Source organism: Sapajus apella, unplaced genomic scaffold (assembly GCF_009761245.1).
Source record: "Sapajus apella isolate SASKATOON/1434 unplaced genomic scaffold, GSC_monkey_1.0 scaffold52, whole genome shotgun sequence".
In the NCBI taxonomy this organism is placed as follows: domain Eukaryota; kingdom Metazoa; phylum Chordata; class Mammalia; order Primates; family Cebidae; genus Sapajus; species Sapajus apella.
In genome coordinates, this window is record NW_022436992.1 from 14,547,883 (window position 1) to 14,574,259 (window position 26,377).

The 26,377-nt window shown below is 41.7% G+C and overlaps 1 protein-coding gene across 2 annotated transcripts in view; it reads right to left on the reverse strand.

Annotated features, from left to right (window-relative positions):
* TTL (tubulin tyrosine ligase) overlaps positions 1-26,377 on the reverse strand; it is a 34,448-nt gene that overhangs the window by 3,791 nt on the left and 4,280 nt on the right. Inside the window, exons 3-6 of one of the 2 annotated variants that reach the window (XM_032243671.1) lie at positions 19,307-19,539; positions 12,948-13,083; positions 10,912-11,181; positions 3,910-4,053 (exon numbers count right to left, since the gene is read on the reverse strand). In XM_032243671.1, coding sequence (XP_032099562.1) covers positions 3,910-4,053; positions 10,912-11,181; positions 12,948-13,083; positions 19,307-19,539 — 783 coding nt within the window. The remainder of the gene's footprint in view (positions 1-3,909; positions 4,054-10,911; positions 11,182-12,947; positions 13,084-19,306; positions 19,540-26,377) is intronic. The other variant, XM_032243672.1, reaches the window with a different exon arrangement.

Below are 26,377 nucleotides of genomic sequence, written 5' to 3' on the forward strand. Positions count from 1 at the left end.
TTTTGAAACGGTTTTGCTCTGTCTCCCAAGTTGGCGTGCAGTGGTGCAATCATGGCTCACTGCAACCTTAAATTCCTAGGCTCAAGGGATCCTCCCACCTAAGCCTCCCAAGTAGCTGGCACTACAGGTGTGTACTACCGTGCCCAGCTAATTTTTTACCTTTTTGTAGAGATGGGGTCTTGCTATGTTGTCCATGCTGCTCTTGAACTCCTGAGCTCAAGCAACCCTCTCATCTTGGCCTCCCAAAGTGCTGGGATTATAGGCATAAGCCAATTCACTTGGGACCATGCCTGGCAGTTTTTCCTGTTTTTGATTTTTACCAAGATCTACCTTAGAAAGTCTATTTCATGATCACATTTCTAAAACTGGTTGCCACTGTATATACAAATGCTACAGAAGGCTTTGCATGAAGATAAAGCATTCCCTCAGCAAATACTGATGAAAGGCCTTGCAGGTGAACAAGACAGACAACTGGCAGGGAAGGCAGGCAACTTCAAGAGCGTGTAAGAGCCATCCTGCATTACACAGAGGGGCAGGCCCTACCCAGGAAAAGGACCAACTCAGCATAATTGAAGGGACACTGAAGAAGACTCCCCAGCAACAGGGGAAGACTCTTCAGTGACAGCTAAGCCAAGACCCAGGGATGAATAGAAGGCAGACAGAGAATGGATGACAGGGTAGAAACACACACACACACACACACACACACACACACACACACACACAAAGTATCTTCTGATGAGTTAGTTTGATGGCAGTTAGTGTAATGAAGGAAACTGCAAAGGCTCTGGCTAGAGAAAATTGGAGATAGGACTGTTCAGGGAAAGCTTCCTCAAGACGTTGTTTTGTCAAAGCAGAAGCCAACCATGGTAAGACGTGGTGGTGGTAGTGGTGGTGGTGGTGGTGGTGGGGATTCCACACACAGGTAACAGAAATCACAAAGGTCCACTGCAGATAAGAGCAATCTAGGGAAATGGTGGCTTAGGGTGAAGCTGGAGAGGTGGCTTTGTAGGTGGAGGGAGGAGTCTGGTTTGTGTCCCAGGTGTAATGGGAAGTCTGGTGAATGGCATGGTCTGGTGTCCACTTTACACACTGGCTGCTCTGGGAGGACGGATTTCACTGGGGCAAGAGCAGAAGTGGACCCCGGTTAGGAGGCTCTGTGCCAAAACCTTCGCTATGGTGGAAGATGACCTGTGCAAGGGTGATGGCAGTGCAAATGGAGGGCAGAGGACTCCAGAGGCTGGAGGCAGAACCCACGGGACCCTGATGGACAGAGCCTGAGGGGAAGAGAAAGCAGAGGCAGGATCACTGTCAAGTTCCAGCTTAGGCTCTAGGGGGAACAGCGGGTGGCCACTGAGATCAACAAGTCTGGGAGGTAGGTAGGGGGACATTCTGGCAGGGAAGGCAGATGCAGATACTAGTCTGCATCTCTGGGCTGTGATGTAATCTGGTAATTTTAAAATCATGAAGTTCGATGAGATCATATAGAGAGAGAGGAGCTGAACATCCAGGCCCAAGACCAGAGGCACTGGATGAGGAAGACGGAGCCCAGCTTGCCCACACCTCCCGAGGCAAGCCTGCCCAGCACCAAGTGCCCAGCCACGACAGGAGGGCAGCTCAGCGAGGGCTGTCAGCTGACTCGAATGCTGCTGACGGGTCCAAGGAGGTGGAGACAGAAAGAGACTGCTGGAGGTGGCAATAAGGACTTGGCTGGGGACCTGCAAAGAACAGTTTCTGTGGGGCAATCAGGATGGAAGCCAGCCTGGAATGGACCAGAGCACGGATGGAAACAGAGGAAGAGAAGACAGCTTGTGCAGAAGCTGCTCTCCAGAGCTTGGCTGTGAAGGGAACTGGAGAAGGCGTGATCATTAGAACAGGATATGGCATCAGGGGAGAACATCTTTTTGAATAGTTGGGAAAATTCACTGGGAATGCATATGCTGATATGAACTATGCAGCAGAGAGGGGAAAAGGTGACAACGTAAATGAGCCAGATGAGAGGACAGGAGCGGGAGGAGGGTAAGGTCTAGAGCACCATGGAGGGCCAAATCCCTGATGGAAAGGACCACAGGTGAGACTGGGCACTGTCAATGCGGTGAGGGAAGGTGCAGAGCCCTGCCTTCTTCCGCCCTTAGCTCATCTAGCTTGCATTCTGCCTTCAGGTCTCGGTCCAACCTCACTTCCCATCATGTGCACTTGGCTCAGTTACATTATCTCTCAACATCCTTTGTTCTCTATTAAAGCACTTGTCCTTGTTTGTAATTGACATCTGCCTGGTCTCTGTCTGCCCAGTCTCTCCCCATGAAGGGTAGGGACTGTGTCTCTGCTCCCCACTGTGAACTCAGGGCCTTGTACAGAGCCTGACCAGGTAGGCGGCACCTAATAAGCACTTATCAGCTACAGAGACCAATGAACAAGACGAATCATGCCTGTCACAACCAGCAGGCAATGGCAAAGGCCTAGCTTCTAACCGAAGAACAACTTGTGTGTTGATGCTGTCTCTTGCAGGTACAGGACTCTCTCTTAAACATTCTGAAAAATCACTCAATTTCTTCAAGATGTAGATGGGAACCAAAAGGGTCTTGACGTGATAAAAGTGGATCTTCAGCAGAACCCGCAGCACAAGAAAATTGAGTACGAGTGACTTTCCCTGACATGTAAGGCCTTCCACAGAAGGTCCCCACTTAACTTCCTTCTTCCTTCATGAATCCATGATGCTCATGCTACAGCCAGGCTTCTCCCAAGAGAAGCAGAAGTTCCGGAGGGCAGGTTCTCAGGAGCTTCTGTTCCTCTGGGCATCTCCCAGACCTGCATAGAGCCCAGGACAGGGCGAGGACCTGTAGGACGCTGCACCCCTTTCAGAAGACTCTCCCTACCGCCCTTTGGTGCAGCTGAGCCCTCTTCTTGCACCCCAGCTCCAGATCCACCATGTCTAAGATGCCTTCTCAGACTCCTTCCTGCCTCAGGAGCCGCTTAACTTCTGGGTCGCCACATCATAGGATCCTGCTGACTCCGCTTGTCACATGGGTCTCTCGGCAGTAATGAGCTTTAACACTCTCATCGTATCTCCCACCCACCTGAGCACAGGCTACCTGCTTACTTACTGTTTTCTTTTGAGACAGGGTCTTGCCCTGTTGCCCAGGCTGCAGTGCAGTGTCGTGATCATGGCTCCTTGCAGCCTTGACCTCCCAGGCTCAAGTGATTCTCCCACCTCAGCCTCCGGAGCAGCTGGGACTATAGGCACACACCACCATGTCTAACTAATTTGTATTTTTTTTTTTTTTTTTTTTTGAGATGGAGCTTCACTCATGTTACCCAGGCTGGAGTGCAATGGCGCGATCTCGGCTCACCGCAACCTCCGCCTCCTGGGTTCAGGCAATTCTCCTGCCTCAGCCTCCTGAGTAGCTGGGATTACAGGCACGCACCACCATGCCCAGCTAATTTTTTGTATTTTTAGTAGAGACGGGGTTTCACCATGTTGACAAGGATGATCTCGATCTCTTGACCTCGTGATCCACCCGCCTCAGCCTCCCAAAGTGCTGGGATTACAGGCTTGAGCCACCGCGTCCGGCCTAATTTGTATTTTTTTGTAGAGATGGGGTTTTGCCCTGTTGACCAGGCTGGTCTTGAACTCCTGGGCTCAGATAGTCTACCTGCCTTGACCTTCCAAAGTGCTGGGATTACAGGCATGAGCCATTGCACTATCCTATCTGCTGACAATACATGGAAAAATGGGAAAGGAAATGGACTCAGCAAAGCCCCCTGCCAGACAGAGTCCTCAACAAGGGTCTCCTATCACTGCGGCATCCTCCCTCACAGCAGGCAAAGCATCTACACTTGTACCCACAGACTATCCCAACTGCAGAACCAACTTCCCACTTGTGAAAACACAATGACGTGCAGACTTACTGAGCACATGCAGGGGCACCGTTGACTTCAATAAGCCACACCTTCAGCTCCTCATCCACCATGAAGTCAAAGCCGAAGAGCTGGAAGCTCTGGTAAGGGAGGTGCTTGGTGCTAATGGCAGGTTCCACGCTCAGGAGGCAGTTCCTGTGAGGTTGGAGGGGGGGGAATGCTCATTAGAACAGGGTGGCCAAAAAAGGAAGACATGAGGTGAGCTTGACACATTTTACATGAGATGAATACAATAATCAGCTTTGACTTCTCTCTTTTCAACTTACTACCAACAGGTTATTCAAGAGAAGGTTACTCAACAAGCATTTGTTAGAAAACTCTGCAGCCACTCATGTTCTTCAGGCAAAAGCTGCTTTCCTATGTCTCAAGAAGCAGGAGAGTGCCGAGTCACCATGGTCTCTATAAATGAAGATTCCTCCAACAGCTGGGCTGCTGCCATGTTTGTTTATAACACATAAAACATTTCCATGTATCTTTGCCATGTAAAGAATGGACTGCCATTTGGTGAAGGACAGGATTTGCAAAAAAAAAAAAAATGAAAATAAATTAGCTGACATCATCATTTCACCAGTTCCAGTTCTAATGCCTAATTATTGCTGATTAAAAGATTTAAGAGCTATACATGTTGAAACTAAATGTTGAAATGTAGAAGTATTATTAGCACCAATGAATGGAAAAATGGCGGGATTTTAGTGACACAGAAAAAAGTTGAAAGTGAATCTCAGAAATATAGTGAACAAGTACATAAGGTCTCAGGTCAGCCCAAAATCTTAGACAAGTGATTGTTCAATGAGATAATTACATAAGGAACTTGTCCTAACTCTTGGAACCTAAAAAGCATTTAATAAATGTTACTCTTATGAACAAGTATATTTCATTATGATAACCATACGTCTATTATTTAGAAATAAATACCTCTTATCTACAACCATTACAGAAAACCTATGCCATTTCTGTTTTATAAAGATCTTCCCTGATTTTTCACCCAACTGAATCCTGAGGCAAAACATTCATCTCAGTAAATAAAATGTGCTACAATGACTCTAGGGTTACCAGAGATAACTGTCCTACACAGCTGTATATTTGGAAGGAAAAAGATACAGGGGCCGACTGGGAACAGTGGCTCATGCCTATAATCATAGTTCTTTGGGAGGCCAAGGTGGGTGGATCACCTGAGGTCAGGAGTTAGAGAGCAGCCTGGCCAACATGGTGAAACTCTGTCTTTACTAAAAACACAAAAATTAGCCAGGCGTGGTGGCGGGCACCTATAATGCCAGCTACTCAGGAGGCTGAGGCAGGAGAACCACTTGAATACAGGGGGCGGAGGTTGCAGCTGCAGTGAGGCGAGATTGGGCCACTTCACTCTGGCCTGGGCAAAAGAGCAAAACTCTGTCTCAAAATAAAACAAAACAAAACAAAACAAAAAAACAAAAACAGCCAAAGACAAAGACACAGGGAACTGGCATACATGTGACTAATTCTAAGATGCTAAGATGTAGCTCTAGATGTAGGTTTTGACTCCTGACCTTAATAAAGAACTGAGGCCTTTGTGAACTTGGAGCCAAGGTCAATCCTCCCTCAGCCCCCCACAAACTTCAATCTCCTTTTCTTTTTTCCTAAAAAGAAAAATATTTTAACAGATACGTTTAAACCTTTAAAAACTATTTTGGTTTAAATGTTTCTTTTAAGATAAGCCATTTAAAAACTAATTATAATAAAAATTCTTCTCTTGCCGGTCATATGCCTGTAGTCCCAACTACTTGGGAGGCTGAGGTGGGAGGATCGCTTGAGCCCAGGAGTTCTGGGCTGTAGTGCATTATGCCGATCGGGTGTCTGCACTAAGTTTGGCACTGCGAACTTGGTGAATCCGTGCTGATCAGTAGTGACGTCGCACCTGTGAATAGCCACTACACGCCAGCCTGGGCAGTATAGTGAGACCCCGTCTCAAAAAAAAAAAATTTCTTCTCCCATTCATATTCAACGTGCATCGACAAGAACACATCACATAAAAAAAAAAAAAATCTCTGTTCTACACAAGAATATCCTTAACTTTTGCTTTTATTAAAATGTTCTTGCCTAGGAGAGGTGGCTCACACGTGCAGTCTCAGCACATTTGGGAGGCCGAGGCAGGTGGATCACTTGAGGTCAGGAGTTTGAGACCAGCCTGGACAACATGGTGAAACCCTGACTCTCCACTTAAAAAAATTAGTTGGGCATGGTGGCACATGCCTGTAATCCCAGCAACTCAGGAGGCTGAAGCAGGAGAATCGCTTGAACCTGGCAGTGGAGGTTGCACTGAGCAGAGATCACACCATTGCACTCCAGCCTGGGAAACAGAGCAAGACCCTATCTCCAAAAACAAGCAGGACCCTGTCACTCTGTTGCCCAGGCTGAAGTGCAGTGGCCCACTCATGGCTCACTGCAATCAGCCTTGACCACCTCGAGCTCAAGTGATCCTCTGGTCTTGGCCTACTGAATAGCTGGGACTATAGGCATGCACCACCACACCCGGGTAATTTTTTTTGTACATTGTAGAGACAGAGTTTCGTCATATTGCGCAGGCTGGTCTTGAACTCCTGGGCTCAAGTGATCCACCTGCCTCAGCCTGCCAAAGTGCTGGGATTACAGGCACGAGATGCTACACTCAGCCTGTTTTAATTAAAATATTCTTTAAAATATTATAATTAAGGAAGATTAAAAAGTTAAACAGATGCTCATGGTAAAAAAGAGAGAGAAGAAAAAAAAAACTAAAATATAAAATTGAGGCTGGGTGTGGTGGCTCATGCCTGTAATCCTAGCACTTTGGGAGGCTGAGGGGGGCAAATCACTTGAGGTCATGGGTTCAAAACCAGCCTGGCCAACATGGTGAAACCCCATCTCTACTAAAAATGCAAAAAATTAGTGGGGCATGGTGGCACATGCCTGTAGGCCCAGCTAGTCAAGAGGCTGAGGCAGGAGAATCACTCGAACCTGGAAGGTGAAGGTTGCAGTGATCTGAGATCACATCACTGCATTTCAGCACGACTCTGTCTCAAAAAAACAAAACAAAATAAAATAAAATTGAAAGAAGCATTACATTCCAACATATAAAGGAAAACTGAGAATCAGAACCAAATCAAAACTTAATTTTTTTATTTGCTGAAAGCTCAAGATTAATAATTCACTTTAAAGGATTTTTATCTATCATCAGAGACTTTATACAGTACCATCTTTTTTTTGGCTGGAGTGGGAAGTTAGGAGGAGGCTAGCTGGAAAGAAAGAAAACCTGAGAGCTGCCAGGAGCATTTATAGCACCACAGCAGCAACACTCTGAACAGCACTGAACAATGTGGAGGGGGTGCCGCAAACTTCCAATGAAGCTTTTGCCTAAAATAGGAATTCTTTTTCCAGCAAACTTGGTTTATCTGGTGTCAGAATTCCAACCACCTATACTTCCTGCAGAAATGGGACTCCAAGCCCTGTAGTTATTCTGCTTGGCTCTTCGTGAGAATATAGCAAGGAAAAAGTCTCACTCATTGTGACAGGATAGCATTGACATGGTGGATGATAGAACAATGGGACAGACTGGAGATCCTAGGAACAGACCCTCACATAAAGGGCCACATGACTGATTGACTGATTGACTGACTGACTGATTTCCAAGATGGAGTCTTGCTCTTTTGCCCAGGCTGGAGTGTAGTGATGTGATCTCGGTTCACTGCAACCTCTACCTCCTGGGTTCAAGCAATTCTCCTGCCTCAGCCTCTCAAGTAGAACTTGGGGAGGCGGAGGTTGCAGTGAGCTGAGATCGTGCCACTGCACTCTGGCCTGGGTGATAGAGGGAGACTTTGTCTCAAAAATATATATATATTGTCTTTGTTTTTTAAGGACATGTGCTCTGGAAATAGATTTCTACAATAGCAGTTACTCTGCCATTTGTAATCCAGATTTTGGAGTTATCAGATACGGATGTTAAAGAACTGCCATCATGTTCAAGAAAATATGAGGCAAGTGGGAGAATTTCATAAGACAACTATAATATGAAAAAAAGATATACTCCAAGAATGCTAAGTTAAAAAAAAAAAAGAAAAAAAGAAACAAATGGAGGTTTCAGAACTAAAAAGCATGCTAACTAAAATCAAGAACTCAATAGGTGAGTTTAACAGCAGCTTAAAAGCTTTTACCTTTTAAAAATGTCTAATAGATGCTATCTATCTGCCAAAAAAAATAAAATAAAATAAAAATAAATAAAAATGTCTAATAGGTTTTAATAGATGAAGAAAGGATTAACAAAGATATCAGAAGAAAAGAATGAGTACAACCATGGAGAGATGAAATGATACACAATGCCACAGATTTGTATCAATCCAGTGAAATACCCTTCAAGAAGATGGTAAAATAAACATACTCTCAGATGAGAGAAAATTAAGAAGATTTATCAGCAGTAAAGCTGTTTTAAAAGAAAGGCTTAACAGAGAGACTCAGAACTTTAAAATTTAAGGAAGTATATGGGTAAATATAAAAGCTCTAAAAGAAATGCTTAAGTTTGAAGGGAAATGATACCAGAGAGAAACTCAGAACTTCAGAACTGAAGGAAGAACAAAAGTAGTAGCTGGGTAAATATCAAAGAATATTTTTCTCCTTTTATAAAGTGGGCTTCTTATAGACAGTATAGAGTTTGGTTTTATAGTTTAAAAAGAATCCAACCTGATAATCTATCATACCTGTGCAAATATATATATATATATATATATATATATATATATATATATTTGATAACAAAAAATTATATGATTATGTGGTAATGATGTCAATGTGTAGATATATACATATAACATAGAGGGGAAGATTTGGTGAACGTGCTATAGGTTTTTGCATTTTATTTTAAATGGTAAATTACTAACTCTAAGAAAGCTGTGAAATAATTGATATATGTATATTGTAATGCCTAGAGCAAGCACTAAAAAAAAAGAAAAGAAAAAAAAAGACAGGGAGCCAAATACCCAGCTGAAAAATTGAAACGTTAATCAAAAGAAAGCCAGATTGGTTATATAAAAATCAGATAAATAAATAAGAAATACTGGCTGGGCATGGTGGCTCAGGCCTAGCACTTTGGGAGGCTGAGGTGCGTAGATTGCTTGAACCCAGGAGTTCAAGACCAGCAAAATGGGGAAACCCTGTCTCTACAAAAAAATACAAAAATTAGCTGGGCATGATAGCCTGTGCCTGCAGTCCCAGTAGCTCAGGAGGCTGAGGTGGGAGGATGGCTTGAGCCTGGGAGGCAGAGGTTGCAGTTTGCCAAGATCATGCCACTGTACTCCAGCCTGGGCAACAGAGCCAGACCATCTCAAAAAAAAAAAAAAAAAAAAAAAGACAAAGAAAAGAAATACTACCAGAGATAAAGACAAATTACATAATGATAAAAGGGTCAATTCCCAAAGAAGAGATAACAATCCTAAACATAAATGCATCTAACAAAAGATCATCAAGACATGAAGCAAAAACAGGTAAAACTGAAAGAAGACACACACAAATCCACAATTACCTAAGGGAGACTTCAATGCCTCTCTTTTCAATAATAAACAGAACAAGCATCGCTTCTCAGCCTTTTGGCTAAGAAAGTAATAAGCAGAACAAGGCCAGGTGCAGTGGCTCATGTTTGTAATCCTAGCGCTTTGGGAGGCCAAGATGGGAGAATTGCCTGAGCCCAGGAGTTCAAGACCAGCTTGGGCAACATGGCAAAACCCTGTCTCTACAAAAAATGTACAAAAATTAGGTGGGTATGGTGGCATACATCTGTAGTCCCAGCTACTTAGAGGGCTGACGCAGGAGGATCGCTTGAGCCCAGGTGGTTAAGGCTGCGGCAAACCATGTTTGTGCCACTGCATTCCAGCCTGGGAAACAAAGTAAGGCCTTGCCTCAAAATAAAAAATAAAAGTAAAAAAGAACATTCTGCCCAACGACAGCCAAATACACATTCTTTAGTGCACAGGGAACATTACTAAAAGACCACATTCTGGGCTATGGAACAAACCTTGGCAACTTTTAAAGATGAAACCAAACAAAGTATCTTCCTGACGTAATATTTGGATATTAAACAAAAATTTTTTAATTATATGAATTAAAGACAAAATCATAAGGGAAATTAGAAAATATTTTAATAAAATGGAAATGAAAATTATGTTAATAGCAAAATCTGTGGGATTCAGCCGATACAATATTTAGAGGGAAACTGAGACTTGCTTATTTTTTTTTAAAAAAAAAGAAATATCTCAAATCAATTATTTAATCTTCCACCTTAAAAACTGGAATAGGCTGGGCATGGTGGCTCACACTTATAATCGCACCTAGAATTCCAGCACTCTGGGAGACCAGGGTGGGAGGACTGGCTTGAGCCCAGGAGCTCGAGATCGGCCTGGGCAAGACAGTGAGATCCAACTCTACAAAAAACAAAAAGATTAGCCAGGCACAGTGGTACACACCTGTAGTTCCAGCTACTTGGGAGGCTGAAACAGGAAGATTCCCTTAAGCCTAAAAGTTTGAGGCAGCAGTGAACTATGAACACACCACTGTACTCCAACCTGGCCAATAAAATAAGACACCATCTCTTAAAAAACAAACAAACAAAAACCACCACTAGAAAATTAAGAGTAAATTATATCCTCCAAAAACCAAAAGGAAGAAAATAATAAAGTGCATAAATCAAAAAAGCCAAAAAGAAAAATAAAGAAAACCAATAAAACCAAAAGCTAATTTTTGAAAAGATTGAAAAAAATTGATATTCTGTCCAAGCAAAAGAGAAAGAAAATATAAATCATTATGATGAGAAATGAAAGAGGAGACATTATAGAACCTACAGACATTAAAAGGAAAATTTTTAAAAATTACAAAAAATTTTTGCCCATAAATTAGATAATTTATATCAAACAATTCTCTGAAAGTCAGAGGCACCCAAAGCTCCTTCAAGAAGAAACACGTAACCCCCACTCAAAAAAAAAGATACAATTAAGTTACCTTATTATATGTTTGATTTGTAGTAAGATGGTACTTTCTAGGGTAATGTTCAAAGCACTTGTTAGGTACTGATTGAACTCCTTGAAGAACATTTCATTTCCTTCTTCATACTTCCCATAGTTCTTTGAGTACTCTTTTTGAATGCAGTGATTGGTCAAATGGCAGGTTTTGTCTTGGAAATTATCAACATGATACGGTTCTGAAGCAGTCCGAAGCACACCCTCTCTATAGAGGTAGATATTATACTGATGATCCACCAAGACCCAGCTTCTGCAATTCAACAAAAACACTGCTTTTTACTCAAGCCATCCAAAGTTTCTGCACATTAGATACATCAATCCCCACATCTGGACTTCTTTCAGGGGGTAGGTGAGGAGTGGGAGGCAACTAGGGAAGGAGGAAGTTTCTAAAACTGTAAGATGCACACTATGATTTAGCTAAGATAGTCAGTTATCACTACAATGAGACAAACCATTTTACCATAAATAACAAGGAGACTAATCAAAAGACAAAGCATTTTGAAGAGATCCAGATTTTTTTTTTTTTTTTTTTTTTTTGAGACGGAGTTTCGCTCTTGTTGCCCAGGCTGGAGTGCAATGATGCAATCTTGGCTGACTGCAACCTCTGCCTCCTGGGTTCAAGCAATTCTCCTGCCTCAGCCTCCTGAGTAGCTGGGATTACAGGTTCATGCTACTGTGCTCGGCTGATTTTTATATTTTTTTTTTGTAGAGACAGGGTTTCACCAAGTTAGCCAGACTGGTCTCAAACTCCTGACATCAGGTGATCCACCTGCCTTGGCCTCACAAAGTGCTGGGATTACAGGTGTAAGCCACCATACCTCACCCTAGATGGGCTGGGTTTTTTTTTTTTTTGAGACGGAGTTTCGCTCTTGTTACCCAGGCTGGAGTGCAATGGTGCAATCTCGGCTCACCGCAACCTCCGCCTCCTAGGTTCAGGCAATTCTCCTGCCTCAGCCTCCTGAGTAGCTGGGATTACAGGCACGTGCCACCATGGATGGGCTGGTTTTTAAGGTTAACCTATGAAACCTCCATTAGTCATGTCTGCTCTTGTAGTAATCTTAAGAGTGTTCCTCCTGAAGATGATGTGACATAGGGCTTATGTTCAAGAAGCGACAAATCATCATGAAGCAATCAAGGAGACTGAGTCCTTGACAAGGAGCTGATAGCAAGGTCAAAGGTACGCTGGAGAGGGAGGGCCATTTAGCTTCAGAATGCACCACACAACCTCTTTCTCCAGGCCAAGCCCTTTCCTCAGAAATTTAAAATCCCCTGAGGTATGGTCATAAAACCTATAAAGAGGGGACACAAATAATGAAGTGAGGAGAAATTATTTGGCAAGGTTGCATAACCTGTTGCGCCTGAAATATGTGATCCATGGACATCTCTCAGCTTATTCCATAAGCATACATTTATACTCATTTGTTTGGATCCACAAGTCATTTTCATAGAAGAGGATTTTGGGGTGGTGGTGGGGGGGGGGCGGCGGGGAGAGAGCGGAGTCTTGCTCTGTGGCCCAGGCTGGAGTTCAACGGCACAATCTCGGCTCACTGCAACCTTCCCTCCCAGGTTCAAGTGATTCTCCTTCCTCAGCCTCCTGACTAGCTGGGATTATAGGTGTCTGCTGCCATGCCCAGCTAATTTTTGTATTTTTACTAGAGATGGGGTTTTGCCATGTTGGCCAGGCTGGTCTCAAACTCCTGACCTCAGGTAATCCACCAGTCTTGGCCTCCCAAAGTGCTGGGATTAAAGGCATGAGCCACTGTACCTGGTAAGAGGAGAGTATTTTTTAAAAAAGAAAATCTATAATCTTAGTAATCTTTTTTAGACAGAAAAAAGTATTGAAAGAAAAATAGAAAATTAGGTACAGAAGCTCAGTTCCATTCAGCTATGCTCAATTTTGGTAACATATTAAACATGGTCAAACACTTTCCCATATTCCATGTCCCCCTCCCCACCATATACCATGGCATTTTTTTCAGATGAATAAAAACAAAGCTACAGACATGAATGCATTACCGAATGTCAAACTTGCGATGACCTGGCTCAAGCAGCAGAGGGTGCTCAAGATACTTCTGGATTACGTGCACTTGGCCCTGGTTGTCTATAAAATCGAGAAGCTCTGAAGCCTCTGAGGAGATGAGAATGCCTTCACCTAACAGGGAAAAAGCAAAAGAGAAACCAGTCCAATTCAAATCAAGAGCTTTCTATAAAGGCAGAAAGGAAATATGAACAGCAAAAACCTCACAGGAGGCTTTCATTGTCCTGCTCACCTTTTTCCCGCCCTTCCTTACTCAAGTCTCTCCCACGCTCCCTTCTCTCCTCAAGAGCACCCAGGATCATCCTTCCAACTCTTTTTCCACATGGGACTGTCAATGCTGTCTTGGCTGGCTACAACCATGAAATCTCAGTTTTATAGAAATTCAAAGTGTCTAAGCACTCAAAATAAACACCACTGCATAACTGGTCACTGGCTACCACAATAAAGACTACTACCATAAATCCTCTTCCTTCACTATATCTTGTAGAAATACCAGGAAGGTTAAGGCATAAAGATCAATGTTCAAGTATGTTCCTTGCAGCATTGTAACAGAAGAAACTGGATATGTTGGAATTGTCCATTAACATAAAATCATCAATATATCCCTTTTAATAGCTTGAAGTATAATTCATATACCATAAAATTCATCCTTTGAAAGTGCACAATTCAATGGTTTTTAGTATATTCAAGAGTTTTACAACCATTACTACAGCTTTTTTTTAAATCAGTAGTTCATACCTTTTTGATGCATATGCACATGGCATAAATTCACCACAGTTTGTTCAATCACTAACTCATTGAAGGATATCTGGGTTGTTTCCAGTTTGGGGCTATTATAAATAAAGCTGCTATGAATAATCGTGTACAGGTTTTTGTGTGGATGTAAGTTTTCATCTCTCTGGGACAAATGCCCAAGAGTGTAAAATTGCTGGGTTGCATGGTAGTTACACATTTCGTTTTATAAAACAATGCCAAACTTTTTCCAGAGTGGCTGTACCATTTTACATTTCCATTAGCATTGTATTAGTGATCTGATTTATCCTTCCCAGCATTAGCTGTTGTTACCATTTCTGATTTTAACCATTTTAATGAAAGTGCAGCGAAGGCTTGTTGTGTTTTCAATTTGCATTTGTGTAATGGTTAATGATATGGAAAATCTTTTCATTTGCTTATCTTATTCTATGTAGCCTCTTTGACAAAATGCATGATCATGTCTTCTGCCTTTTTTTTTTTTGAGACGAGATCTTGCTCTATTGTCCACATGGAGTGCAGTAGCATGATCTTGGCTCACTGCAGCCTCAACCTCCCAGGCTCAAGTGATCCTCCCGCCTTAGCCTCCTGAGAAGCTGGGACTACAGGTGTATGCCACCGCATCGACTAATTTCTATATTTTTTTGTAGAAATGGGATCTTACTGTTTGCTCTTTTTCTAATTGGATTGTGTGTCTGTTGTTGTTTACCGTTAAGTTTTAAAAGTTGTTTCTATATTCTAGATCTGAGTCCCTTGTCATATATGACTTAAAAATCCTTTCTCCCAGTTTGTAGCTCATCTTTTTATCCCTAATGAGGTGTTTCAAAGAACAAAAGTTTTATTTTGATGAGGTTCAATTTATCAATTTTTACTTTTATTAATTATACTTTTGGAGTCAAGTTCAAGAACTCTTTGCTAAGCCCTATTTCCTTTTTTCTGAAAAATTATTAAGTCCACGATCTATTTTTAGTTAGTTTTGTATAAGATATGAGGCTTATGTTGATGTTTGTTTTTCTGCCTGTTGATATCCACCTTATCTAGTACAATCTGTTGAAAAGCTTATCCTTTCTCTATTGAATGGCTGTTGCACCTTTTTAAAAAAAATGATGGGCGTATATGTTTTGGTCTATTTTTGAGTTCTCTATTTTCTTCCACTGATTTATATATACACATATATATTATATATATAATATATATTTATAATATATATTCTACATTATATATATAACATATATATTATATAATATATACATATAACATATATATTATATATATATTTTTTTAGACAGAGCCTTGCTGTGTTGCACAGTGGCATGATCTTGGCTCACTGCAACTCTGCCCCTGGGTTCTCATGCCTCAGCCTCCTGAGTAGCTGAGTACAGGAATGTGCCACCACACCTGGCTAATTTTTTGTATTTTTAGTAGAGATGAGGTTTCACCATGTTGGCCAGGCTTGTCTCAAATTCCTGACCTCAGGTGATCTGCCTGCCTTGGCTTCCTAAAGTGCTGGGATTGCAGCAGTTAGCCACTGCATCTGGCCCCACTAATTTATGTTTCTATTTTTCCATCAATACTACAGTGTATTGAGTACTATAGCTCTAAAATATGTCTTAATATCAAGTAGCATGTTTATTTATACTTTATTCTTTTTCAAGATGTTTAAGCAATTCTAGGGCTTGTGCCTTTCCACGTGAATTTTTATTTTATTTTACTTTTATTTAATTAATTAATTTATTTATTGAGATAGAGTCTTGCTCTTGTTGCACAGGCTGGACCTAAGAGATTCTCCTGTCTCGGCTTCCCGAATAGCTGGGTTTACAGACACCAGCCACCATGCCTGGCTAATTTTTGTATTTTTAGTAGAGATGGGTTTCACCATGTTGGCCAGGGTGGTCTCAATCTGACCTCTGGTGATCTACCCACCTTAGCCTCTCAAAGTGCTGGGATTACAGGCATGAGCCACTGTGACTGGCCTCCATGTGAATTTTAGAAGCAGCTCCATGTCTACACAAAAATCTTGCTGAGATTTTCATGAGAAAATCTATAGGCCAGTTTGGGGTAAACTGACATCTTTACTATCCTGCAATCCATGAACACAGTATGTCTGTCCATTTCTTTAGGTTCTCTTTGACTTCCTTCATAATCATTTTGCAATTAGCGTACAGCGCCTGTACATGTCTTGTTAAATTTATATATAGCATCACATTTTCTCTGGGGTTACTGTAAGCAGTATTGTGGCTTTGGTTTTGGTTTTCACTGAGATACAGTTTTTGCTCTGTTGCCCAGGCTGGAGTACAATGGTGCAATCTCAGCTCACTGCAAGCTCTGCCTCCTGGGTTCAAGTGATTCTCCTGCCTCAGCCTCTTGAGTAATTGCGATGACAGGCTCTTGCCACCAAGCCTGGCTAATATGTGTATTTTTTATAGAGACACGGTTTCACCAAGTTGGCCAGACTGGTCTCAAACTCCTGACCCCAGGTGATTCACCCGCCTCTGCCTCTCAAAGTGTTGGGACTACAGGCATGAGCCACCGCACCCAGTTAAGTAGTACTATGTTTTTAACTTTGTTTCCACATGTTCATTGTTGATATATTAAGTTTTGTGTGTTGCTCTCATATCCTGCAACATTGCTGAACTCACTCTTCAGTGAGTTGTCACCATTTCTTATTTTAGCCATTTTAATAAAAGTGTAGTGACAGCTCATTGTGGTTTTAAGTTGCTAGAACCTTCTGATTTATAGCTGATTTCTACCTGGGTCTCATGCTTTCAGTGTAAATGAATTTAATTCAGTTCATTAATTCAATGATCTATCTTTCCCAAAAGTTAACCCCCTTCTCAACTACCCTGTTCCTGTCACTTGTTCTACCATCTGATCAGCTTCTTGAACAAGAACTGCAAATCAACCTGGAAAAGCTCCCTTCCTCTCTTTTCCTACACACATGACTCATGCTATTTCATCTCCCTCAGGAATCATACTTAGATTTTTTGATATACCAGTATCCAAAATTATAAAATCAATTTAAATTTTATGTATCATTTTATACCTACAAAATGAGAAAACAAAAATGATGACACTATTAGTGAAAGTTTGTCATGAACTGCTCTGTTAGCTCACAGGCCTTTGAAAAAGCAATAGGATAGCACAGAGCAAAAGCCATCAAGGCTTCATGTCATTTGGGCAAGTCATCTCATTTTTCAAACTTACTCTAAAGAAAGATTTAAGAAGAAGGAACAGTTGAGGCCAGGTGTGATGGCTCATGCCTGTAATCCCAGCACTTCGGGATGCAGAGGTAGGAAGATCACTTGAGCTCAGGAGTTCAAGGCCAGCCTGCGTAACATAGTGAGACCTCATCTCTACTAAAAATCAAAAAATTAACAGGGTGTGGTGGTGCATGGCTGTAGTTCCAGCTACTCAAGAGGGTGACGTAGGAGGATTGCTTGAGCCGGGGAAGTCGAAGCTGTAGTGAACTGAGATCATGCCACTGCAATCCAGCCTGGGCAACAAAGCAAGACATTGTTCAGAAAAAAAAAAAAAAAAATAACACACACACACACACACACACACACACACACACACACACACAATAAAAATTAAAATTGAAAAAGAAACAAGCATGATTTAGAGCAAAAACATTTACTACTGATATCTGTAATAGCAGTGGGACAATGGGGTTGTTTCTAAACAATAATTTGCTATTACAGATGTAGTGTGTTCCTGTGCTCCACCCAGGTGAGAGGTAAAGGTGGCTCAGTTTAGAGACGATGGGTAGTTGACATGCTGAACAGTGGCTTCATAATGGATAGAGCTTGAAGGTTGAGCCAACTATTCAAAGCATGTAGTAGGTACCAAATAAACACTTGTTTAACAAGAATAAAAGCCATTCATTCATCCTATTGGTTTCATTTTATAGTTCCCAAACATAATACCTACAAAATAAGAAAACAAAAACTTATCTCCTCAACTCCTAAAGCAAAAAGTCTTTGTTTGGCATTTTATTCTCTTGACTTCCTCCTGCTGCTTGGTGTCCCTCTGAGTCTTATCCTGGTGAGGGTCCAGGGATCACCCAGGTGTCCTCAGAATGGCCATTCTGACTCCAATCGCAAACCTACAGGATTCTGGAGTACCATGACATGTATTTCCTCCTCCAATTCTGCCATTTACCATTGGAACCACACTGGGGGGCAGTACTTGAGAAAAGGTCACAAGAAGGGAGAGAAAAGTAGGTGAAGTGCTTGGCTTGTGGCAAGAGTCCAACTTTCCCCCTTTCAGGGATACCAGGTGAGGCCTCCTGTCTTATGGTTGGTGGAAAAGAAGGTGATGTCCCTTTGACTTGGAATAGAAAGGAGTACCAATGGCCAGATGTCTTCCAAGGCAATACAAGAAGTGAGTTCAAAAGGGAATGGTTTTATAAAGAGCATAGGAGGGCAGTCATAGACCGAGACCGTTTATGTGTTCATTACACATAAACTGAGTTAATGAACTGCTTCTATTTTCAGCCTGAGTTAGTATTACAAACCTCACCCCTTCTACACATTTGTTCAACATATATTTGTTGAGTGCCTATGAGGAACGTACAAGGATGAATAAGACAGAAAGTCTGCGTTTGTGTGAAGCCTACAGTATAACGTGAGAGATGGACAGGTAAGTAGTATAGCGCTAGGAAGATGTTAATGCCAGGAGGTAAATGAAGCAGGGAAAAGGGAAAGAAAACAATGGAAACAGAGGCTATTTTAGATTAGAAGAGCCTTCCCTGAGGAGCCAACATCTGAGCTGAGAGAAACAGAAAACAATCCATGTAAGCTCATTCTAGGTACAGAGACAAGTCTGGAGTATTTGAGAGATACTAGGCAGTCTACGGTGCAGAGAGCAAAGCTGAGGATAGAAGGAGATGAGATCGGAAACATGGGCAAATGTCAAATGGTGCCGGCTGACTTTAGGAATCTGGAGTTCATTCTAATTGCATTAGGAAGCCAGCTGGTAAGTCTCAACTAGGAAGTAACATGATTCGATTTATGTTTTTAAAACATTGTCTGGAAGGAGAACTGACTGAGAGCAGGCTCTGCAGTTACACACACTAAACAGAATGGGGGCTTTGATTTAGATAGGGAGCAGTGGAAATAGCAAGAAATAGTCTATTCAGAATGTACTTTGAAGGTAGAGCTAGCAAGAATTGCTAATGCATTAGGAGTACATAGTAAAGAGTAGAGTAGTCAAGGATGAATCCTAGGTTTTAAGCTTCAGAGACTGAGTGAATAGTGGGATCATATACTAAGTGGAAAGTGTGAAGGAGGAGCAGGCTGGCGTGGGCAAAGTTGGGAAGGAAATAAAAAGTTCTGTATCAGATGTATTCAGTTGCAAATGCCTTTTAGAGATGGTGAGGGTGTCAATGCATCTAGAGCTTAAAGGAAAAGACCTATACTGGAGATACACGTTTAGAAGGCATCGGTACACAGCTGGGCGTTTATAACTATGCAACTAGACGTGGTCTCTATCTTCGATGATTCAGATTAGAATAGGGTCATTCATCTAAATACATCACAATAGGAACTTACCAGGAGTAGAGAAGGGGACAGCAGTGTCAACTCACCTTTGGCACCAGCTGATGACTTTGCAATCCAAACGTTGCCCTCCCCATCCTCTTTCTTTCTGTTATAAGAAGCGAGGAAGAATTCTCTTTCATCTGTCCTTGAGTTATTGATCGGTGGCTGAATTCCATTTTGTGCTGGAGCAACTGGGGTCTTGAGATTGGTTGGATAAATCACATAGGACTCAGGGAACCATGTGCAGGACTCAGCCAGCTCTGGGCTTGTCTTGATTAGCCTGGCAGATGACATAAGAAGGTCAGCCTCCCTTCTTAGTGCACTTCATCACTCCCTTCAGAAAGCCCACTGCTTTCCCCCAGAGATTTTCAGGGAGGCAAAGCATGACCCAATCTCCTAACACCTCTGTTTGCTCTTGGTCTCTCTGGACAAAGCCCAAATGTATTATTGGGCAGCACATAGCTGTTAGATGCAACTTTAAAGGCATACCCCAGTTAATTCAAAAGGCATGTCCAACACTTTTTCTCTTTTTAAAATGCATCTCTAAGGAAACTTAACTGGACATAATTCTGTGCCAACACCTTTTCAACAAATAGGTTGTTGAGCCAGACCCATACTAAAAAATGAAATAGGGAAGAGAGGAAAATTTAAGTAGCAAAAAGACTATCCTGGCCCAACTCCCTATGGGAGAGAGAAGCTTATGTAGGAATCTGAATTATCTAAAGACTTTTTAAAGCTCTTCTTTTCTTCCTTTTAGCATAGGCTGGCTTCGGTGACAGAATAAAAAAGGTATCTTTCTAATGGGACACAGAATACCAGTGGTCACAGTGAAATATACCTCCTGCTCCCCAAATACCATAACACCACAGAAGATAAAGTCAGGCAAGGCGCTTAGCACACAGGGGCTTCCCACAGCATCTACTCTGCAATCAGACCCCTGAAGCTAGAGGCACTGACATTACATTTCACAAATTAGGCACTGGGTCACAGAGAAGTGAACTTCCTAAGATCATAAAGGTAGTGAGGACCAGCCGAGATGCAAGCCCCGAAATCCCAAGTCTTTTTTCTTTTTTTAACAGCTCAAGCTACTCCAAAACCCCCAGTCTTAAATGGAAACCTGCTCTTACTCCCCAGGAATCAGAGCCAGGGAGGAACCTGCCCACAGACATGCGCTGGCCTTCCATGAGCTGTGCTCCCTCTTCTGTTTAGAACAGAACTGTTAATGCCACTTCCTTATTAAGATTCGCCCACAAAACCCAGTCTGTGAGCAAATGGTGGAAATAATGATGTTTTAGATTGAGATTAAAAATAAAGCTATTTTAAAGTGTAAGGGGAAGAACTGAAAAGCTACTTGAACTTGAAGGAACAAAATAAATTCTTAACTCACTGCAAGTTCAACTCCGTACCTGTATTGTCCCACCCAGTGGCCACTAGCCAGCCACGTGTGGCTACTGATCATTTGAAATGTGGTCAGTGTGGCTCAGGAACTGAATTTAAAGTTTAACTTTTTTTTTTTTTTTTTGAGATGGAGTCTCACTGTGTCACCCAGGCTGGAGTGTAGTGGCATGATCTCAGCTCACTGCAACCTCCACCTCCTGGGTTCAAGTGATTCTCCCACCTCAGTCTTCCAAGTAGCTGGATTACAGATGCCCACCACCACGCCCAGCTAATTTTTGTATTTTTAGTAGAGATAGGTTTCACCATGTTGACCAAGCTGGTCTCGAACTCCTGATCTCAGATGATCCACTGACCTTGGCCTCCCAAAGTGCTGAGATTACAGGTGTGAGCACTATGCCTGGCCTAAAGTTTAATTTGCCTTTAATTTAAAAATGGATGCATTATAAAATATTTTTCCATGAATCACAGCTTTATTGATGTGGTGGGGTAACACTTCACTTGGTGGTTGTATTGCAACATGCACGTCAGGGCCATTTGTCATTTCTAGTATCACACACAAACACATCGCTATTCTATTGAAGGACAATAGATTGATTCAGTTCAAGTGATTTCTTTCTGTGCACTGATGAAACATTATGGTATGTTTACTATGCAGAGAGCATGAGTTACAGTGTTAGCTATGTATACCACAATTGGCAACAAAGGTGAAACAGAATTTTTTTCTAGTTAAAAAAACATTTGGACAACATTTTAAATTTAAAACAAAGGCATACTACTGATGTGGAATTGAGCAGGAACACAGAAGCTACTACTATGACAAGGACAGTAACAGATTTACAAAAAAAAAAAAAAAAAGGCTGCATGCGGTGGCTCACGCCTGTAATCCCAGCACTTTGGGAGGCCAGCACAGGTGGATCATTAAATCAGGAGTTCAAGACCAGCCTGGCCAAGATGGTGAAGCCCTGTCTCTACTATAAATACACACACAAAAAAATTTATCTGGGTGTGGTGGTGGGCACCTGCAATCCCAGCTACTCGGGAGGCTAAGGCAGAGAAATGTTTGAACCCAGAAGGTGGAGGCTGCAGTGAGCTGAGATCATGCTACTGTAGTCCAGCCTGGGTGACAGAGCGAGACTCCATCTGAAAGGAAGTATGCCACAGACTCCCAAGTGGTGACTGCAATAGGCTATGGTCAAAGTAAACGGAAAAAACAATTGTGTAAGGGAGATATTTTTAGCAAATATATAATAAACTTGATAAGTATTTTTCTTTCAATACTCAAAAAAAATTAATAAAATTAGTGGCTGAAATCACAATACCCAACACATTTTTAAGCAAATGTTTAACAGGGTCTGAGTTTAATAACTCTGGGCAACTACAATATGGCTTGGATACTTACACAAAAAGAAAACTATTTTAGATGCAAATGTGGTTCTAAAAAACTATTCTAAGGAAAAGATTTAAAAATATAATTTATAAAAATGAACAATCTTCAGTTGAGTCACAATTGCCCACAGACTATAAAACCTTTCTAACAATATCAACTACTGACTCAAAATTTAAAAAATATTAAGTATTTTTCTTTAGCTTTAGGTGAACTGTGTGACATGAGATACTGTCCAATTAATACTTTGGGTGTTTTGCCTCAAAAAATTTCCAAATATATGAAAAAATGCCAGCAAATTGCAGCTTAAAAAATATCATAGTATAGATATTTTTTAATCTTTTACATCTGCCAAAGAATTTTACCTACATGCAAAAAATTACTTTCTATCATGACAGATAAGACTTCAGATAGGTTTATTAAAATATGGATTTACTAAGATTTTGGTAGACTAATGTTTCCTTTACTACTACATTTTATTGTATGCTACATATTGGAAACTTTTGCTTCACTGCATTATGTGATACATATTGAAAACATTTGTGTTAGGTTTTCTTTTTGTTTGTTTGTTTTTCTGAGGCAGGGTCTAACTCTGTTACCCAGGCTGGAGTGCAGTGGTGCAATCTCAGCTCCCTGCAAACTCTGCCTCCTGAGATCAAGTGATTCTCATGCCTCAGCCTCCCAAGTAGATGGGACTACAGGCGTGCACCACCATGCCCAGCTAATTTATTTTTTGTATTTATGGTAGAGATGGGACTTTGCCATGCTGGCCAGGCTGGTCTCAAAGTCCTGACCTCAAATGATCCACCTGCCATGGCATCCCAAAGTGCTGGGATTACAGACATGAGCCCCGGCACCCAGCCTTGTGTTAGGTTTTCTGAATACAGTTGTTGAAATGGTTCTGTATATACATGATGACTCTCCAGTTGTAGAAACAGAAGACAATGAATTTAATGATACTGTGTTCTCTGCCAATGTTCACTCACTGAGAGAGGGACAGGTTTGTTTTTTTTTTTAAATAAAGATTTACTTTGCAATTCCAATTCAGATTTTCTTGAAAATAAAAGGAATGTTTGTCAAATCACTATTTTCACTCAATAATTCATTATTTCAATAATTGTGATTATTATTGAATAATCAAGATCATACTACTGCCCTGCACCCTGGGAGACAGCGAGACTCTGTCACAAAAAAAAAAGAATGTTAGCTCACACCTGTAATCCTAGCACTTTTGGAGGCTGAGGTGAGTGGATCACCTTAGGTCAGGAGTTCGAGACCAGCCTGACCAACATGGAGAAACCCTGTCTCTAATAAAAATACAAAATTAGCCAGGCATGCTGGCTCATGCCTGTAATCCTAGCTACTCAAAAGGCTGAGGCAGGAGAATCGCTTGAACCCGGGAAGTGGAGGTTGCAGTGAGCCAAGATTGCACCACTGCACTACAGCCTAGGAAAAAAAAAAAAAACTCCCCCAAAAAAAAAAAAAAAAAAAAAAAAATACTGTCATTTGCATCTTCTTATCTATATTCATACTGCATATGAACAAGCTAAATTTAAAACTCCAAGGAAGGGGAAAGAAGACCTTATTTGTGATTTAGCCAGACAGGTATGAGAATTTATGTTCCAACTTCATAATACAAATTGATAACAATGATTTCACATATTTTTATAACATGACTCAGCATGCAAAAAAATGTTAATTGTAATAGCATTATGAAAATTGGCTGTAAAAACTAACAGAAATCTGAAGAATGTCTCCACCTCCCAGGTTCAACTGATTCTACTGCCTCAGCCTCCCAAGTAGCTGGGATTACAGGCACCCACCACCATACCCAGCTAATTTTTGTATTTTTAGTAGAGATGGGGTTTCACTATGTTGGCCAGGCTGGTCTCGAACTCCTGACCTCAGGTGATCCACCCAGCTCTCCCAAAGTGCTGGGATTACACGTGTGAGCCACCATGCCTGGCCTGTAGCTGTTTCTTTGCACTTATTTTAATGTGGCTGTTAGGCAGTTTAAAATTACTAGTGTGGCGAGCATCCTATTTCTGTTGGACAGTGCTGGTCTGTAGATTGGTTTGGATGCCCTCATTTCCTATACAGAACCAAGACTAGGTTCTGTAGGAAGTCCTTTGCTTTTGTCCAATTTCCTCATGGGCCCATTTGGGAAGTAATTAGAAATGGAGATTTATTTACATCTATAAAACAGTAATGCTCAGGAGAGGAAAAGCAAGCCTCTGATCTGTACCAGGAGAAGAAAAGCCCCTCAGGGTTCTAAGACTACAGTCTTGGGGCCTTAATGAATTTCTGCAACTCCCTGAAGTGACAGGAGGAAGGATTGGACTGGACAGGGTCTTGCACTGAACACCACCAAGGCTCTGGGAAGCCTCCCGAGGGTGCACAGTCACAATGGCCAGGGGTACCATTTGTGCAGATTAAAACTGTCCTGGCTTAACAGGAGCTACTACGGCCATGGGCAACCTGGCTGTCCTCTCTAAGCTGCCATTTTGTCCTATAAAATGAAGGAGACTATATTTCTAACTCTCTGGAGTCCTTTCAAGCCATACAAAATCATGGGAGAGAGACAAATGGATAAAGGGAACCATCATATCCAGGAATTACTACAAGCCCCTCACAGGACACCTGAGACAAAGATGGAAGCTGATGAGGATGATGCAATCTCCAGCCTGCAGAGGCCATGTCAGCATTACAAGGTGCTATCAGGGGTTACACTGCATGCCTCTGACAGGCAACGAGCAGGTATTGTCACCATCATCCATTCCCATTTTACAGATGAAACACTGGGATGCTGAGTGGTGCTCTCCAAGGTCACAGATATTTATCACACTTGGTCATGACTCCAGCCATGTACTCACTCTGCTTCACTAGAACTGCAAAACATGCAAATATGGAGACCATTTTATTTTTTATAGCATCCTCTGCTTCCTACTTATAAAAGCAAACTTTTACCTTTGTCTTTAGGGAAAAAGTCATAGCAGAAAAGGTTTAATAAATATTTAATAAGAATTTCTAAGTGATTAGCTCAGAGGAGTTACAAAAAATAAAATAATAAAAAAAAGAATTTCTAAGTGAATAATCTGAATAAACAAACATGTTCCACTTCTATTTCCGATTCTAGTGAAACAGTTATTTGCATTCTAAATATATAAATGTATCACAAGATGACTTCAGGAAGCCTCACTCTCCTTCAGGAATGGGATGAATCATGAAAACCCATCACAGAGAGGAGTGGGTACATAACTTACCAAGGCCAATGAGTAAACAAAGCAGAAATGATCCTGTGAGCACCCAATCTAGTAAATATCTAGCATCCAGAAAGAAATGTTAGTGGGAAAAGAGAATTTTGCATTGGGTCATATCTCCTAGTACCTGGCTACACATACATGTTCAACTGTCATCATGGAAAGAATACTGCAAACCTATGACAGCCCTGATTTTAGCGGCCTGACCCAGTGTTTCCCTACTGAAATAACAATAATAGCAATGACAACTATACTAATAGCAATAATAATACTGAGGTGTGCTTTCACTTAATACAGTGTGAACGACAGACAGGCACTATTCAAAGCCCTTAGCTAAATTAGCTCAATTAATCCTCATAACAACCTAGGGTAGTTACTATTTCCCCAACTTAGCCAAGAAAATCAAGGCAGTGTCAAATACTCATTATGTACCAGGCCACTGTGCTATATGAACTTTACATGCATCACCTTATTTAATTATCATAATAGCCTTAAGAGAGAGGCACTGAGGCTTAGAGGGATGAGGTTATCTGCCCAAGCTAGTGAGAGGAAGAGCTGGGATGAAAACCTACACTTTTGACCCTAGATCTTAATCGTTGTATAACACAGTCACCTTCCACTTTGTGATACTGAGGTGATACCTGGCCATAATCCAACTGTTCAGGGATGGGCAGTGGAGTGAATGCTGTTATACCCTGCCCAGATATTCTTTCTGAGGGACCCCTTGCTAATATGAGAGACGGATGCTAAGGGCTACATATGCCCTTCTCCAGGGACCAGCCTATGCCCAGAAATGCCTGTGAAACTACGCCCTCCATCTCTTCCCACAGCTGATGGCTGACTGATACTGGGGCACAGAGGCCTGGTCCCCTTGCTCAAAATGTGACAACTCTGACGTGCCATTCGCTTCAGTGCTCCTTGGAGTCAGGAGAGGCAAGACTTTGGCTGAAACCACCTCTTTACTTGGTTCTCCCCCTGCCCTGCTGTGCCCTTGCTTCCTTTTTTTTTTTGAGATGGAGCTTTGCTTTTATTGCCCAGGCTGGAGTGCAATGGCAGAATGTCGGCTCACCGCAACC